At 53.2% G+C, this 17,203-nt stretch overlaps 2 protein-coding genes across 3 annotated transcripts in view; both read right to left on the bottom strand.

The window, feature by feature from the left end:
- PLEKHG2 (pleckstrin homology and RhoGEF domain containing G2) overlaps positions 1–646 on the bottom strand; it is a 59,185-nt gene extending 58,539 nt beyond the window's left edge. The window contains exon 1 of one of the 2 annotated variants that reach the window (XM_087876476.1): positions 133–646. The gene's annotated coding sequence lies outside the window, so the exon portion shown is untranslated. The remainder of the gene's footprint in view (positions 1–132) is intronic. The other variant, XM_087876474.1, reaches the window with a different exon arrangement.
- Positions 647–11,142: 10,496 nt separating this feature from the next.
- On the bottom strand, positions 11,143–16,552 carry ZFP36 (ZFP36 zinc finger CCCH-type). The gene is made up of 2 exons (XM_034437926.3): positions 16,451–16,552; positions 11,143–14,338 (listed from the first exon to the last, which is right to left on the bottom strand). Exons 1-2 carry the CDS (start codon positions 16,484–16,486, stop codon positions 13,337–13,339), a joined length of 1,038 nt encoding a protein of 345 aa, XP_034293817.2. The 5' UTR covers positions 16,487–16,552; the 3' UTR covers positions 11,143–13,336.
- Positions 16,553–17,203: the final 651 nt, after the last annotated feature.

Here is a 17,203-nt window from a genome sequence, read left to right as displayed (position 1 = left end):
TTCTCGGGCCGGATAAGGCCGCTGGACGCGTCTGCCGGGTTGGGCAGGGGCTGCTGCTGGACCTGGGGAGAGAGAGCCGAGTTCGAATCCTCCCAGAGCCAGGAAGCGGAGTCGGGGCTGGCTCTGACCTACCTCAACAGGTTGTTGTGGAGACTGGCTGGACGATGCCCTTGCAGCTCCCTGGAGAGAAGGCCGAGAGCTGACCGCCAATGGCTACGAACGGCGACTGTGGTTGGGGTCGGTTTGGTGACGCCCGGATTTGTTGTTTTTAAAAGAGCAACTATTTGGGTGGACGAACAGAGCTGGAGGGGTCCCTGGAGGTCCTCTAGTCCAACCCTCTGCTCCAACAGGAGAATAAAACGGAAGGAGAAAAACACGCGGGAATTCGGAATTAACCCCCCCCGCCTCTCCTCTCCTCCCTCTTTCTCTGGCGGGAGGAAGAGCCCGAAGTGCCCCCAGCCTCTTTTCAGCCCCTCCGGGGCTCCCTGGGGGTCGGGCGGCTCAGAAACCCCCTGACTCAAGACTCCGAGGGCACCGCTGGCTGGAGAGGCCCCGGGGGCCGCGGGGTCTTCGGGGAGGTCGGTTGGGGTCGCGTGGCGCAGGTGGGCAGATGCTCCCCGGCGGCGCTGAAATCTGAGCGGGCTGCGTTGGGGAAGCCAGGGGCGCCATCTAGTGCCGCAGCGCCGTCCCTGCAGCCTCTCTGCAGCGCCCCCTTTGGGCCTGACTGCTTTCCACGGAGGAGCGAAAGGGCTGCGGAGAGCCGGTCGCTGCCTTGGCCTTCCTCAACTTGACTTCAGGGGGAGAAGAGCGGGGGGGGGGAGGGGAAATCCAGCGGGTTCTGACAGGTTCTGGAGAACCGGTAGCGGAAATTTTAAGCAGTTCGGAGAACCAGAAAATACCACCCCTGGCTGGCCCCAGAATGGGGTGGGAATGGAGATTTTGCAGTATCCTTCCCCTGCCACGCCCACCAAGCCACGCTCACAGAACCGGTAGTAAAAAAATTAGGATTTCACCATCGGAGAAGAGGTTGCTTAAAAGTAGCGGGTTTTTTTCATACTGGGCTACATTAAGAGATGACTAACTCCCAGAATTCCCCAGCCAGAATCCTGGAGGCTGAAGGCCAAATATCTTAAAGTTGTCCAGTTTGGTGAAACCTTGTTTCAGAGAGTGGCATTTGCTGAGGCAGGAAACAGATGCGAATCCTGCCCTCAAGAGTACCATTGACCCAGGGGTGAAATGCTCCCGATTTGGACTGGATCGCCCGATCCGGTAGCAATGGCGGCAGGTGGTTCGGAGAACCAGTAGCAAAAATCCCTGCACTCCCCCCCCCCATGCCCAGCTGAGCCACGCGATCATCAGTGGCTTTATTTTATTTTATTTTTAAAAGCATTTTTTCTACAACCTCTTCGGCTGAAAAAATGCTGTTAAAAGTAAAAAAAGAAAGCCTCTGATGATCCTGCGGCTCAGCTGGGATCATCAGAGGCTTTTAAAAGCATTTTAAAAAAGCATTAAAAGCATTTTTTCGGCCGAAGAGGCTGTAGAAAAAATGGTTTTAAAAGAAAAAAAAAGCCTCTGCCGATCAGGCAACTCAGCTGGGATCAGCAGAGGCTTTTAAAAGCATTCTTTTTTACAACCTCTTTGGCCGAAGAGGTTGTAGAAAAAATGGTTATAAAAGTAAAAAAAAAAAGGCCACGCCCACCCAGTCACATTCCCCCCCCACCAAGCCACGCCCACAGAACCGGTAGTAACAAATTTTACATTTCACCCCTGCATTGACCCACCTGTGAGCCCCTTGCCGTAAAACCAGCCACAAGCACCAAGGAGAATCGTTTGTGACTTGACTGCTGATGACATGGGGGGGTGGGGGGGCGCTGCAAGTTCTGCCCACAAAAGCCTGGGGAGATTTGCCTTGTTCCAGCATGGGTTTTTTTCCCCATTTCCCCACTCTGGATCTCCTGTTGGCCTCCCTTCCTAGGATTACGCCAAGTCAATGCCATTGCAACTTCGGTGACTAAATGAATGGTTTTCAGTGGACTTCTACTTCTACCCAAACCCAGCCAGTTGCCATTTACTTACTAAGGGGGTGAGGGTGGGAGCCAGAGGTTGAGCCCTGGAGGGCCAGGCAGGCTGGCTTTGGCGCCAGGCGGGGGCAGCATCGATGCGCTGTGTGCAGGACGAGGGAGGGAGGGAGGGAGGGAGGGAGGCTGTGTCAGCCCCGGGCAGTCCTTTCCTTTCCTTTTCGGGGTTTTTTTTTCTCCTCCTCCCAGGTCAGAACAGTTTGTTCTGCTGTTGCTGGGCTCATCAGGAGCGTGTGTTGTGCGTGTGTTGTTGTGTGTGTGACGACGCGCTGTGACAATCTGCACCGGTTTCCACTGATCGTTGTCAGGGCTGGGAGGAAACCGAAAGCAAAGATCAGCCAAGCTAAATCGTTTGCAAAAACAACAAGCCCCGGTGGAAGGGCTGCCACAGGCAGGAGGGAGGGGGGGGGAACCGCAGGACCACAGGGCGGGGGAGGGAAATGGGGGGGCTTGTGGGGGGCAGCGCTGCACAGTCAACAGGAAGCTCTTCTTGACGCTTGTGAGTGTCACAAAAGAAAGAAAAGCCTAACTCCCAGGCGACGTTTCTCCTGTTTACGCGGCCGGAATGAGATGGGTTGGGAAGGGGACAAAACACAGGTGGTCCCCGATTTACAACCGTTCATTTAGTGACTGGGCAAAATTACAACAGCACTGAAAACGGGGACCGATGAACGTTTTTCACGCTTATGACCGTTGAAGCATCCCCGCGGTCACGAGATCAGAATTCAGACACTCCTATTTATGACGGTCAAAGTGTCCCGGGCGGGGACGAGGGATCCACTTTTGAGGACTTCTGACTAGCAAAGTCCATGGGGGAAGCCGGATTCACTTAATGACCGCGTGACTCACTTAATGAGGGCGGCAATTTGTTTAAGAAACCTGGCAAAAATTGCCATAAAATCAGGCCCGACCCATTTACCGTCTTGCTTAACTGTGGAAATTCTTGTCCCTGTTGCAAGTCAAGGATTACTTGTCTGCCACAGCCAGGGTTGTTTGTCTCCTCCCCCACCCCAAAAAGACCCACCTTGGTTTCTTGGGGGCCCATGGGAAGAGCTTTGCGACCCAGAGGTCACCCCATTGGCACCCCAAGTTAGGATGAAACATTCAGAAAATGTCTAGAATCTCAGTTGGCCAAATGTTCTGTTCTCTATTTTCTATTCTGTCTTATTCCATTCCATTCCATTTTTTCTCTTCTCTTCTCTTCTCTTCTCTTCTCTTCTCTTTCTTCTTTCTACAGGTATTTCTATTTCTATTCCTATTTCTATTCTACTCTAATCTACTCCACTCTATTTTCTCTTCTCTATTATTTTCTCTCTTCTCTTCTACTCTATTCTAATTTTCCATCCATTCCTATCCTTTATCCTCTGCTGCAAATCCACCCCTTGATCTGAGAAGCAGAAATCTTGGTTTTCGCTGCACCATGAAAGCCGTCTCCACTCACCCTTCCCTTTCTGCCTCCCCCCCCCCCCCCCCGCCCCAGCTTCCCTTAGCAGAAATCCAGCTGCAGGGACTCCCCGCCCCAACCCAAAAACAACAACAGTCCAGGAAACACTGGGCTAAATTTAACACATCCATTGCACAAAAGCTGAGGCCCGGGGAAGTTTTCGAGAAGGCCGACGGCAGAATTTCAAAGATTGCTCAAGGGGCCTTACCAAAATCGGAGCCCTCGCCCTCTTGCCGAAAATTCTGCCCGCTCAGGATGTTTTCTAAGGCCTACAAACCCCAAACCTCCCTGCCCCCCCCCCTGTGAAGGGTGGCAACGCCAGCAGCAGAGAGGGTGGGCTGCACCCCCCCCCAAAGACCTCAACGGCCTTCAGCAAGTCAGGCCTAAGCCCAGCCTGGTTGGTTGGTTGGCTCTTCTTGTGGCTCGGGGGTGAGGTGGGGGGTGGGCTGGCCCTTCTTTAGGGTCCCAAGTATTGCTCAAAGCTAGAGAAGAGGAAGAGGGAGAAACTGAGGTGCGGAAGGATACGAAGAAAAAAGAAAGGGAAACAAAAACATATATAAAGACTGACTTCTAACCTTCTTCTCCTCCCCTCTTCCCCCTCCTTTTTCTCTTTCCTCCTCTTTCCTTCATTTTCCTCTTCCTCCCCCTCCTTTTCTCTTTTCCTTTTCTCTTTCCTTCTCCTCCCCCTCTTCCTCCCCCCTTTTTTCTCTTTCCTCTTCTCTTTCCTTTTTTTCCTCCCCTCCTCCTTTGTCTTTTCCTCTTTTCCTTCTTTCCTTTTTCCTCCTCCTTTCTATTTTTCCTCTTCTTCTTCCTCTCCTCCCCCTCCTCCTTTTTCTCTTTTCCTTTTCTTTCCTTCTCTTTCCTCCTCCTCCTCCTCCTCCTTTGCTTTTCCTCTTCTCTTTCCTCCTCCTCCTCCTCCTCCTGGCAGCAACCTGCTCCTGCCCCCCCCCCCGAAGGCCAGTCTGCCAGGGTCCGCCTGGTGCCAAGCTGGATGCCAGTCCTGGGCTGCCTCTTGTCAAGCAGCAGCTGCATCAGCACTCCAGCTGTTTGCTTTGGAGAGCCCGGCTGCCCCCTCCTCCCCTTTCCTGACCCACTTTCTGCATTCCTCGAAGGGCCGGGAGGGAGGGAGCAGTGCTGACGCAGGACAGCCTTGGCCGGCTGGTCTCTCCCCCCCCCCCGCGCCCCCCTGCTCCTGGGCCCATGGACAGCCGGCCTTGGCACACACAGCCTGCAAGCTGCTAATTCCTGTCCAGCCAGCCGGTCAGCCCGAAGGCCGGATGGTTTCAAGGATGGAATGTGGAGCCTCGGCTGGACCGGAAACGGAAGAGCCCTGGGGGGAGGATGGGCTTTGGGGGCCTCAGGCAGACCCCCAAGGACAGCCATGGGGCTGAGTCTGCTTTCCACAGGAAGTCCTCATCTTACAGCTACAACTGTACCCCCCCCCCAGTTTCTGTAGTCAAGCCAGGGAGGCGTTAAATAATCATCATCATCATCATCATCATCATCATCATTTTATTTCTATACCGCCCTTCTCCCGAAGGACTCAGGGTTGTGCCTCTTTTTACGACCTGTTTTTGCCACAATTCTTCAGCAAACCACTGTCGCTCTTGTGAATCACTGCAGCTGGAAAGGGAATCCGGCCTCCCCCGTCGACTGGGCTCCTCAGAAGGTCGCAAAAGGGGATTGTGTGACACACGCCCCTCCCCCCCCCCCGCAGGATGGTGTCACGGCCATAAGTCCATGCCAGTTGCCGAGTGCCCCAATTTTGAACACGTGACCACAGGGGATGCTGCAACACAGGCAAAAGCGTGAAAAACAATCGTAAGCCTCCTTTTTCAGGGCCGTTGTAACTTCAAACAGTCACTAAGCAAAACATTAGACTGCCTGCAGCTCAGCTGGCTCTGCCTGTGATGGCCAATTGCCTTCGCCCAGCCCCCCCTCCTTCCCCCTCCTCCACCCCCGTTGGCATTTTCTTGCCCCACCTCACCCCCTCTGCGTCCTTTCCAGCCAGGCCCCCTTCCTGCCACACGCGGCTCCTTAACAGGCAGTCCTCAACATATGACCATCCATTTAGCGGCTGCTTGAAGTTACAGCGACACTGAAACAAGTGACTCATGACAGTTACAAGAAGAGCCGAAGCCTCCCGGGATTGTGTGATCGCCATTCCCATCTTCCTGGTCGCCTTCTGACAAGCAAAACCAACGGGGGATTCGTTTAACAACCGTGTGGTTCACTTAAGAACCGCAGTGACTCACGGCAAAAAAGATTGTAAAACCAGGCACGATTCATTCACTTTTTAAGTCACAAGCCCCCGGCTGAGCGATGGAAATCCTGCTTCCAGTTGTGGCTGCGAAGTGTGTGAGGCTACCTGTGTGAGGCTCAGAGGTCCCTGCAGTAAGCCCCCCCACCCCCCAATAACTCTGCAGTGTTCCCCACCCTTTCCGTTTGGGCAGTTCACATATTTTCCAACCTGTGATGCAAGTGGCTTTGTGGTTGCAAGACACACACACAGACACACACGCACACATCCGCTGTGTGCGAAAACAGGTTCCTCTTCAGGGCTGGGAACGGAACGTGCCACGGGGGCCTCGCCGGACCTGTTCATCGGAGGCAGAGACGCCGTCGCAACTGATACCCCACCCACCCACCCACCCCGTCCTTCCTCTCCCCTTCCACAGCCCCCCCTCCCCCTCCCCCCCCAGCTTGAGATAAAGATTGTCCTGTGCCTGTGCTGCCCCCCCCCCCGACTCCGCTTCCTGCGTCACAACCGGAAGGCCCCGAAAGGCTCCGTCTGCAGGAGGAAGAAAGGCCACTTCCAGCTCTGGATTCACGGCAGCTGAGCAAGGCCTCTGGCCATCTCGGACTTTACCCCAAGCGAGGAAGCCCACGGTGCTTGCTTCTTGTTTGGAATAGAACTTATGACCACAACGGAGCCCAAAGTGTCTGCTGCTAAGTGAGACGGTCGTTAAGTGAGCTTTGCCCCGTTTTACGACCTTTCTTGCCACAGTTGTTCAGTGAATCACTGTAGGTGTTAAAACTGGCAAAACGGTTCTTAAGTGAATCCGGCTTCCTTGTGGACTTTGTTTGTTCGCAAAAGGGGATCACGTGACTCCAGGATGTTATGACCATCATAAATATGAGTCAGATGCCAAGCGTCGGAATGTTGATTATGTCACCATGAGGTTGCTGCAACGGTTGTAAGTCACTTTTTTCAATCTTGTAACTTTGAATGGTCACTGAACAAATAGTTGTAAGTCAAGGACTACTCATATAGGTTCTCCTGCTTGAGCAGGGGGTTGGACTAGAAGACCTCTAAGGTCTCTCCCAACCCTATTTTTCTATGATCTGAATCCAGGATACAAAGAGGCCAAGAAATGGCTCTCAAGTCAGGAGAGCCAACTGTGGGTTAATTTTTCTGCAAGGTTGCCAGACCGGGTCAATGCTAGCTGTGGATCCCATTTCTCACGTCACGCTAAGCCATTATCATCGTCTCTGCCACTAATCGCTGAGAATAACACAATGTGACGGATTAACTCGATGCATTAAACCACAAATAACAGCCTGCAAGCCACAATAGGGTGTCACTCCAAGCCAAGAGCCGACCAACCCCATTGTGGCTCAGTGTGATGTGTGAACTCAGCCTCACGTGCACACCCGTGGCCCCTGTGCCCAAGACTTTCTCCTCCAGATGGGGCAGAGGGGAGGGTTCTGGAGGACACCTTCAGAGGAGACTCCAGAACAAACTCTAGAACAGGGTTTGTCCAAACCCTGTTGGCAACCCTGTTGGCAACCCTTGGCAACAGTAAGACTTCTGGACTTAGCAAAATAACAAAGTTGGAAGGGACCCTGGAGGTCTTCTAGTCCAACCCCCTGCTCAGGTAGAAAACCCTATAGACCACTTCAGACAAATGGTTGTCCAATCTCCAGCGATGGAGATCATTCTGGAGGGAAGTTGGGCCACTGATTGATTGTCCTCACTGTCAGGAAATTCCTCCTTATTTCCAGGTTGCTCCTCTCCTTGATCATCTTCCGTCCATTGCTTCCTGTCCTGCCTTCAGGGGCTTCGGAGAATAGGTTGACTTCGACTCCCAAGGCTGCTTCTGACCTCCCCCGAAAAAAGAAGACCCAAAGCAGGGGTAAAATGTAAAATCTGTTACTACCAGTTCTGTGGGCGTGGCTTGGTGTGTGGGGGGGGGGAAATGTGACTGGGTGGGCATGGCCAACTTTTTTTTTTTAACCTTTAAAAGAATTTTTTCTACAACCTCTTCAGCCAAAGAGGTTGTTAAAAAAATGCTTTTAAAAGCCTCTGACGATCCCAGCTGAGCCGTGCGATCATCGGAGGCTTTTTTTTTTTTACTTTTAAAAGCATTTTTTTCGGCCAAAGAGGTTGTAGAAAAAATGCTTTAAAAAAAAAAAGCCTCTGATGATCGCACGGCTCAACTGGGCATGGGGGGGGGGCAGGGATTTTTGCTACAGGTTCTCCACCCGCCTCCATCGCTACCGGATCGGGCAATCTGGTCCAAACCGGGAGCATTTCACCCCTGACCCAAAGGGCTGGATTTGGGAGTCTCACCTGAGTCAGGTGAGGCCTGGGATGCCTAACCGGTTCCCTCCATTAGCATCCTGACACTCATTTGCAGGTGAATGCCCAACCCAGCCAGTGCCAGCCCTTCCCTTCTCTGGCCAGAATCCCATCCCTGGTGCCGCCTTGATCTTCTTCAAGGCGGAAATGGATTCTTCTCATTTCCCGTCATCCCTCCTACACTCTGTCTGTCTTCAGCATGCTGGGAAATTAGCTCAGAGCAGGGTGGAGAAGGACACGTTGGCCAACGCAACATTGCCAGCTTGGCTTGATTTGTATAAATTGTGAAATCCCATCTTGAAATCCCAGCTGTGTCTCCAGCTAACATCACACTGAAACGTAAGTGTGACCTGTTTGCTTTGGGCTTATCCTTTCCTGAGAACCGAACTAATTGTGGCGTCAACCTATTTTCCAAAGCACCAGAAGGCAGGAGAAGCAGCAACGGATAGAAACTGCTCAAGAAGAGAAGCAACCTAGAACTAAGGAGGAATTTCCTGACAGTGAGAACAATTAACCAGTGGAACAACTTGCCTCTAGAAGTCGTGGGTGCTCCATCACTGGAAATTTTTAAGAGGAGACTGGACAACCATCTGCCTGACATTTTATAGGTTTTCCTACCCAAGCAGGGGATTGGACTAGAAGACCTCCAAGGTCCCTTCCAACTCTGTTATTCTGTTAATCTGTAATTCTGTCAATGAAAGTTAAACCATGGTTTCCTCCAAATCTTGGCCCAGTGTTCTATGTGGCCAGATCTAAAAGTTGAAATCCTTTGAATCGGCTCTAGCTGACATGATTTATGTCAGCATTTCCTTATCTGGTGCCTTCTGGATTTGGGAATTCTTAGCAATCAGAAGCCATGTTGATTGCGAGATTGTGGGAGTTTGGGCGATGCAGAGTGCGGATGCCAGATTGGGACAACTTGGCTTAACTTTGAGGAAGGGGCCCTTTGTTAAATTATTGATTCTCAATTCTTGATGTCTTCTCACACAGCTGTGAGGAAAGAGATGGGAATTTTGTAGGACAAACACACACCCCTCTGGCCAATATTGGATGGATTTGGGCCAGGGGTGAAATCCAGCAGGTTCTGACAGGTTCTGGAGAAGTGGTAGCAGAAATTTTGAGTAGTTTGGAGAACCAGAAAATACCACCTCTGGCTGGCCCCAGAGTGGGGTGGGAATGGAGATTTTGCAATATCCTTCCCCTGGAGTGGGGTGGGAATGGAGATTTTGCAGTATCCTTCCCTTGCCACGCCCACCAAGCCACGCTTACAGAACTGGTAGTAAAGAAAAATTCACCACTGATTTGATCCAGACCTCATCTGTTTCCCCCAGTAACCATCGAGAAACAGGCTTGGGAGGGACCTTGGAGGTCTCCTAATCCAATCCCTGGCTCAAGCAGGAAGCCCTATGCCAGGGTGTCTAAACTTGGCAACTTTAAGACCTGTGGACTTCAACTCCCAGAATTCCCCAGTAGCTGCCTGGGGAATTCTAGGAGTTGGAAGTCCACAAGTCTTAAAGTTGCCAAGGTTGGAGACCCCTTCCCTCCCTATGCCATTCTGGACAAATAGCTTACCAACCTCTTCTCAAGGACCTCCAGTGATGGAGCACCCACAACTTCTGGAGGGAAGCCCTTCCGCTGGTTAATTGTGCTCACTGTCAGAAATTTCTCCTTAATTCTAGGTTGGCTCCCTGTAGCTTCCTTCTGCTTGGGGGACAGAAGCCACTGGTCAGCCTGGGGACAAATGACTGTCTAGTCTTGTCTTGAAAACCTCCAGCGATGGAGCACATAAAGGAGAACCAAAGCTAGAGAAACATCCATAATGTTGAAAGGCACCTTCAGGCCTCATCCGGATGGGTTTTGCCCGCTTGGTACTGCAGGACTTGAAAAGCGAAAAAGGAACACCTTGGAACTCAGCTGTATCCAGGGTGTGCCTGGTTTGTTTACTTGGCAAGCCACAAGGCGCTCTTGCCCAGGAGGTGCCACCTTGGAGGCCCACCCAGCAGCAAGCAGCAGCCGCCAGAAAAGCCGCCCCTCAGGTTCTCCCAGTCCAGCCACCCTAATACGGGAGTTCCTTTCCAGGCGCCCGTGTCGTCAGCTGACTCGACACCGGGTGCAGGAATGTATTCGCGCCACACCCTGCTCTGCCTCGAGAGCTGCTGACGCAGGAGGCATCGGGTGCCAAACCCAACTGCTTATTACTGCAGCTCGCAGCTGTTTCATTTTAACTGGGGCTGTTGTGACGTGTCTCTTTTCTCTGCAAGCTGAAGTCTTGGCAGCCAAACCAATGTAGAAAGATCTGGTCCCGTTTGCAATTCCTGCTTCCCCTCAATATTTCTCCATTCCCTTTTAGGGTGCGTCCCAGGCTGGATTCCCTTCCTCCGTTTTTTTTTTTTTCCTTCAGGCGTCTGATGTGCCCAGGATTTAAATCCCACCTGAATATGACACATGCTTTACTTGACTGAAATTTCCTTCCAAAGTATTCATGCGCTTTAGTAAGGCCACACCTGGAATCCTGCACCCAGTTTTGGTTACCAAAAAAGATGTTGAGACTTTGGAGAAAATGCACAAAGCAGCAAATAGGATGATTAAAGGTCTGGAGATCAAAACACAGGAAGAACGGTTGCAGGATTTGGGTTTGCCCAGTCTGGAGAGGGAGTAGGGGTGACATAATAACAGTATTCCAGTATCTCAGGGGCTGCCCCAAAGAAGAGGGGGCCAACTTATTTTCCAAAGCATGAGAAAGGAAGACAAGAAACAACGGATGGAAACTAATGAAGGAGAGAAGCAACCTGGAACTAAGGAGAAACTTCCTAAGAGTGAGGACAATTAACCAGAACTGGTGGCTGCTTCATCACTCAAGTTTTTTAAGAAGAGACTGGACAGCTACTTGTCTGAAATGGTAGAGGGTCTCCCGCTTGAGCGGGGGGTTGGACTAGAAGACCTCCAAGGTCCCTTCCCGCTCTTATTCTGTTTGATTGAAGTAGGAAATTATTTCTTAAGACCCCCTTCTGAACAAGCACAGACACACGAGCAGATAAGACTTTCTAATCCTCAGATTTATTATTAACTGAGTATTGGTTGCACCATTTATCTTTTGGAGATTCGGAGAAGGAGTAGCAAAGTCTCTTTTTCCAGCAGAGAAAAAAATGCTAGCATTTGGAACCATTTTAAAATTGTAGGACAATTTCGTAGTTCACACACAAAAATATAGATATTATATATATACATACATATATATATATTATTCTGGAATATTACAAAAAAAGATAAATACAATATAAAATTATTTTCGAATAAATAGACTATAAATAGTTTGGTTTTGGTTATTGCCTTATTACATGGTAAACATTTGAGGATTTAAAAAAACAACAACACCCACCACAAAAATGACACGCAGGTGTGACCAGCATGGACATTGGCTTAGAAACAAAAGGCATCCTTCCTCCCCCTCCTTCCCTCCACCCCAACTGGTCTCCGTCAGTGCAAAATGTCTAATTTAACAGACGTTGAAGCAACAGGACACCATTTTCTGCGCTGTGGGTACTGGGCTTTGTGGTCACTAAAAAAAAACAAAAAACTTCCTGCCAGTTTCATTCCTGATGCTGGCAGAGAACATTTGGACTCTGTTTGGCCAGTCCCAAATCCTCCCCTACCTGGGGACGAAGGAGCAGAATTCCCAGAGATTTAATTTCATGGAATTGAAGAGTGGGCTAAATATTTCCTTGGGTGACCGAGGAAGAAAGTACAAATTCTGGAATTTGTCAATTTGGAATATGGGAGAATGATCGGACATCCAGTTTGGTTCAGATCTGAGATTCCTATGGAACAGGGATGAGCAATCGAGGCCCGATTTTTGTTTTTGACCAATCCAAAGTTAAGCTTAATATGAATTTCATCCCATTGGAGCAAGGAGGTGGGTTGGAGACGCACGTCGATCGGGTTCAAAATTTCCAAAATGTCCAATTTCACACCTATGCAGCTGGCAGGGGAATTTGGGAGGAAACCACCTCTCTTGCCCCAAGAGAATGCAGAATTATGGGGGTTCAGAGCACCCCAAGGGGAAAACACTGCCATTATTTCAAAAACTCCAGTGAGCACAACATGGGGTGGGTTTTTTTAAAAAAAGAAAGATAAAACTCAGCACCTCTCCTTAATTCTCAACCTATTCTTGCTGGAGGACTAGATAAGGAGAGAATATTCACAGTATATAAAGCATGATTATTTTTTTTCTCTAAAAAAAAAAAAGATACATTAAGAGCTACCAGGATGTCATCTAAGTCTTATTTCCCAGGCTTGATCTGGCTTCTGTGGTGTGAGATTTTCCCCCCCTCCTTATTACGGGAGGAAAATTTGTAAAAAGAAGAAATAAAGCTGCTACATAGAAGTACACTTCCTCTTCTCCCTGGGACAGGTAATCTTTGGCATAATGCTCAGGGTGTTTCTCCATCTCCCTCACTTGAAGATGGGTGGAGTTCTGGGAGTTGAAGTCCAACCACCTTCAAGGGAGGAAGCTTGCAAACACCTGCTTAGAATTAAGAGGAAGGAAAACCACGGTTTGCACTTCTCTAGACTTTTCTAGGTGGGGATTCCTAAAAGGGAATCAATCTCCTTACCCTTGAACTTCTTAAGGGGAGGGGAGGGGGAAACGGAACTGGGGGGCTGAGGCTGATCCACCCCACTGCCCCTCTCAGCTCAGCCCAGCCAGGGGTTTTGTGCAAAACCAGAGAGAAAATTAAATTGCCCCCCCCCCATCTTGGTTTCCTGGCTCCCTGAAAGGTGATTTTTGAGATAGTTAGAAGACCCAGCTATCTGACTCCCCAACACACACACAGCCATAAGGCACTCCTGGGGAGGGGGAGGGAGAGGGTGGGTAAGGATTTGGCCCAGCCCTCTGCAGAGCTGCTCTCTCTGGTGTCCCCTTGCAGGCTCTGCTTAAGGCACCAAGTGGTGAAAGGGAAACTTTAATGGGCTGGAACCCCGTTTGCTTTCTGGACCCCCATTTTCCCCCCAGGCCTCTTGAGGGCAGTAAGGCTGGCAGGTGGGAGGCAGGAAAAGCCCCCCCCCCAAAAAAAAGAACAGGCAAGAGCAGGAGAAGGCCCGAAAAGCAGCTGGCATCAGTTCAGGCTGGGAGGGGGCAGACTTTGGGGTCCCCCCATCTCCGAAGGAATCTCATCCAGAGGGCGGCCCCCTCCGTGGCAATCGACAGCAAGCTTGAAACGTCCTGTCCGGCCTTCATTCCGAGACGGAAAGCCGATTGAAGATGGGCAGGCGGTGAGAGGTCCCCGCCGGCCCGCCGACGGGGTGCTGGTCGAAAACCGGAGAGTCGGAGCCACTGAGGCTGCTGGAGCTGCTGTAGCAGTCGGGGTCCGAGAGCGAGTTGGAGGAGGGGGTCCTGGGCATGGCCGACGGGGGCGTCCCGGGGGCGGCCGAGAAGTAGTCCCGGGGGCTCTGGAGCGAGCCGCCCGCCTTCCCGCAGCGGCAGGAGCAGCAGCCCCCGGTGGGGGGGCCCGGCAGCGAGTCCCTGAAGGAGGCCACCAGGGCGAGCGGGTCCAGGTTGAGGTGCTCGAAGGCGGGTGACAGGAGGTCGGCGGAGGTGGGCGGCGGCGAGGCGGAGGGTGCGCGGGCGAAGGAGGCCGGGTCGGGCAGGCCGGGCAGTGGGGAGGTGCGGCGGGCGGTGGGCACCCCGGAGAAGCTGAGGCTCTGGCGCAGGAGGTGCGGGGAGGCGCCCCCGCCGTGGCTGCCGAAGGCCTGCGCCTCCTCGGGGAAGTGGATGAAGTGGCAGCGGGAGCCGTAGGGACACTCGCCGTGCAGGTAGAACTTGTGGCACAGCTCCGTCTTGTACTTGGGGTGGCGGCTCACGGAGCGCAGCTCGGCTGAGCCGTGGGCGAACTGGCACTTGGCGCCGTACTTGCAGCGGCCGCTCTCGCTGAAGGTGCGGCACAGCTCCGTCTTGTAGCGGGACGATGGGGTGGGCGCGCTGAGCTGCTTGAGCGGCGGGAAGCCGGGTGGTGGGGGCGGCAGCGGCTGGCCTTTGCCTTCGATCAGGCTGACCGAGCGGTCTGGGCGCAACGGGGGCCGCGGCTGTTCGCCCTGGGGGCTCCAGGGGCTGCGCGGGGGCCACAGCGCCGACTCCCCGCTGCCCGGCAGTGCCCCCTCAGAGGAGCAGGCTGGGCGGCTGCAGAAGGCGGAGGCAGGTGTGTCCAGCTCTTCGCTCAGCGAGAGGTTGAGCAGGTTCTGTGGGGGGAAAGAGAAGCGGGAAAGGTTAGGGACGCCCTTGGCCAGCCAACCCGTCCACGAGGGCAGCGCAGAAGCCCCGGAGCTGCTGGAGGAAAGCGCCCCCCCCCGTCGCCAAGCCTCGAGACCCCGGACCTTCCGAAGCCTTGGGGGTCCCTCCCTCCCTGCCCCGCCCCACCCCGCCCCCCCTCTGGGTCGCCCGGGGGAGAGCGGGGTGTGGGCGTGTGACATCAGCAGCCTTAAATAGCCCAGGGGGGCTGGGCCAGAGTTATTTTTAGAGAGACTTGTGGCGGCTGCTGGCCACTCCAGTCCCGAGAGAAAGGGGCGGGGGGGGTCACGGGGGCATAAAAACTTCCACCTCCGACAGGCACGCCGACTGGAGACGACCCCAGAGGGCTGCAAAGCCTTCCACACCTCTTGCGGGAAGAAGGCCGAGGGGTCAGAGAGCCCAGACAGCAAAACTCACCCAAGACCCCAGGCGACCCCCAAGAAACATTCTGTCCCCCCCTCCCCCACCTTTAGGCAACCTAACAAAAATTGCTTTCCACCACCGAAGGCCAAACGGCTCACACCCTGCTCAAATAAGAAAACAGACTCATTGTTCAAAAATCCTGTTTCACAACAAAAGCTCCTTGCTGGGTGCTTTCCCACCTTACACAACGTGCACGGGGTGGAAAAAGAAATACGCCCCCAGCCCCCCACCCACCGTGGCCATGAGAGCCAGTGCCGAAACCGAAAACATCTTGAACACTAACCAACTTCCTGGAGAAAACCTGGTTTTTAAGGTTGTTGTTGTTATTATTATTTATTAAACTTCTCCCGAAGGACTCAGGGCGGTGTACGGCCATATTAAAACAAACATATACTCACAAAATTTAAAAACAATTTAAAATAAATCTATAAATTTGGCCCTTAAGTTAAAAGCTACGAACACCCAATTTAAAATTCAATTTTCAATTTTCTTTTTTTTTCTAAGGTTGCCTTGATTTATTTTTAAGCTGGTTTAGAAAAGCTGCCTGGTGGGTTTCGCCCCACGGTGCTATTTGTGGGGTGCAGTTCGAGGGAGAGCAACCCCCCCCCAAGCCAAAAATACCCGGATTTGACAGCTGGGACGAAAGTCTCCAAGGCGAAGGAGGCGAGACCCCAACAGCTCGCAAAGGCTACAATTGCAGGAAGCTCTGCCATTTCTGCCCCCTTTCCTCGGCTCCTTCGCTGACCCCCACAGCGGACCCCTCCTCTTTTACAGCAGGAGAGCAGCAGTTGACAGGCGATTCATATAGAAGCTTGGTAGTACAAGAGCCTTGGTAGTACAGTGGTCTAAGGCACCCTGTTATTAAGCTGGTTATTAAGACCAGCTGCCTGCAATTACTGCAGGTTCGAATCTCCCCAGGCTCAAGGTTGACTCAGCCTTCCATCCTTTCTAAGGTAGGTAAATTGAGGACCCAGTTGTGGGGGCAATAAGCTGACTTTGTATAAAATATACAAAAGTATGAAGGCTATTGCTTAGTGCATTGTAAGCCGCCCTGAGTCTCCGGAGAAGGGCGGCATATAAATCAAATTAAAGAAAAAAAAAAAGCTGCCGGCCTCTCTGGGTCCTGAAAGGGCTTCCAGCAAAAGAGGCCAGACTGGGGAGGGGTCTTGGCTGCCTGGTTTGGGCTCGGCGCTGGGGGGAGGCTGCGCCCGATGTGCCGGCGTCGGGGCGGGGAGAAGCGGCAGCGACGTAATTCCTTGACCTAGAAAAAGAGCCGGGCGGCGCTTCCTGTTTTTCTCTCCCTCGGCCGGGGAGGAGAGGAGGGGGAAGCGCCACGGGGCCCGCCGTCCAAGGCCGCCCATCTCCCTGCCCAGGAAGCAGGGCTCGGGCCCCGCCGCCCCATTCCCCACCTACCACCTGCCAGGACGGCCCCCGCCCCCTAAAGCGGAGGACCACAAAGCCCGCGAGTCCCAGCCGACACCCATCCCGCGCCCCGCATTCCAGCGGCACCTTCGAAGGGGCGGACAGGGAGCGCCCGGAGGGGGGCTGGAAAGGTCCGACGGAGCTCCCGGTGGAAAGGCCAAGCCGCGCCCCGCCCTGCCCCAAAGCCGCCCCTCGGAGCCCGTCGGGTTGCCGCTCACCTGGTAGAGGTTCCGCACGTCCAGCATGGAGCTCATGGTGCCGCCTGGTCGCGCTCCGCTCAGCCAAAGCAGCCCCGGCAACTGAAGCGCGGCGGCCGCCACGGCCCAGATATAACGCAGGCCACGCCCCTTCCCGGCCGCGCCCCCTCTCTGCTCCTCCCCCTCGGGGAGGGGCGCTGCCCCGCCCGGCCGCTCGCAGGGCCGCCCTCCGCTGCCCCCCTCGCTTTCGGGGCTTTCCCGACCAGCAGCTGGGAGGGGGGAGGGGGCTGGGCGGTCGGGGCTCCATGACTCGAGGGTCGCCTGTAAAATAGGTTGCTAGGAAGTGGGGGGGGGGGTTGCTGTCCCACCCAGGCTCCTGAGTGGCCCAGAGGCATCCCGACCTGCCGGGCAGATGCGGCCTCCGACTCTTTTGGAGGTCCTGGAGGTGACCTGCCTGGGGTGAGGTTGCCAGGGTCTCTTGGGTCAGCCTCCCACCCAGCAGTTTAGGGTAGTCCTCGATTTATGACCACAATTGAGCCCAAAATACGCTAAGCAAGACAGTTTTTGTGAGTTTTGCTTCATTTTACAACCTTAACAATAGCTGGAAAAAAGGTCGTAAAATGGAGCAAAACTCAGTGAATCACTGCAGTTGTCCAGCTAGTAAGACGGTTGCTAAATGAATCTGGCTTCCCCACAGGCCTTGCTTGTCAGGAGGTCGCAAAAGGAGATCACGTGATCCGGGGGCACAGCAACCGTCATAAATACATGCCAGTT

This window comes from Pantherophis guttatus, chromosome 10 (assembly GCF_059756535.1).
Source record: "Pantherophis guttatus breed Tessera chromosome 10, ASM5975653v1, whole genome shotgun sequence".
Taxonomy (NCBI): Eukaryota; Metazoa; Chordata; class Lepidosauria; order Squamata; family Colubridae; genus Pantherophis; species Pantherophis guttatus.
Note: the sequence above shows the minus strand (reverse complement) of the source record. Positions and strands in the feature narration are given on the sequence as shown.

Bases quoted from the DNA above. Each gene is read 5' to 3' on its own strand.
- ZFP36 (XM_034437926.3), bottom strand. From the start codon at position 16,486: ATGAGCTCCATGCTGGACGTGCGGAACCTCTACCAG. The intron at 14,339-16,450 runs GTGAGCGGCAAC...TTCCCCCCACAG, and splicing joins ACGTGCGGAACCTCTACCAG to AACCTGCTCAACCTCTCGCT.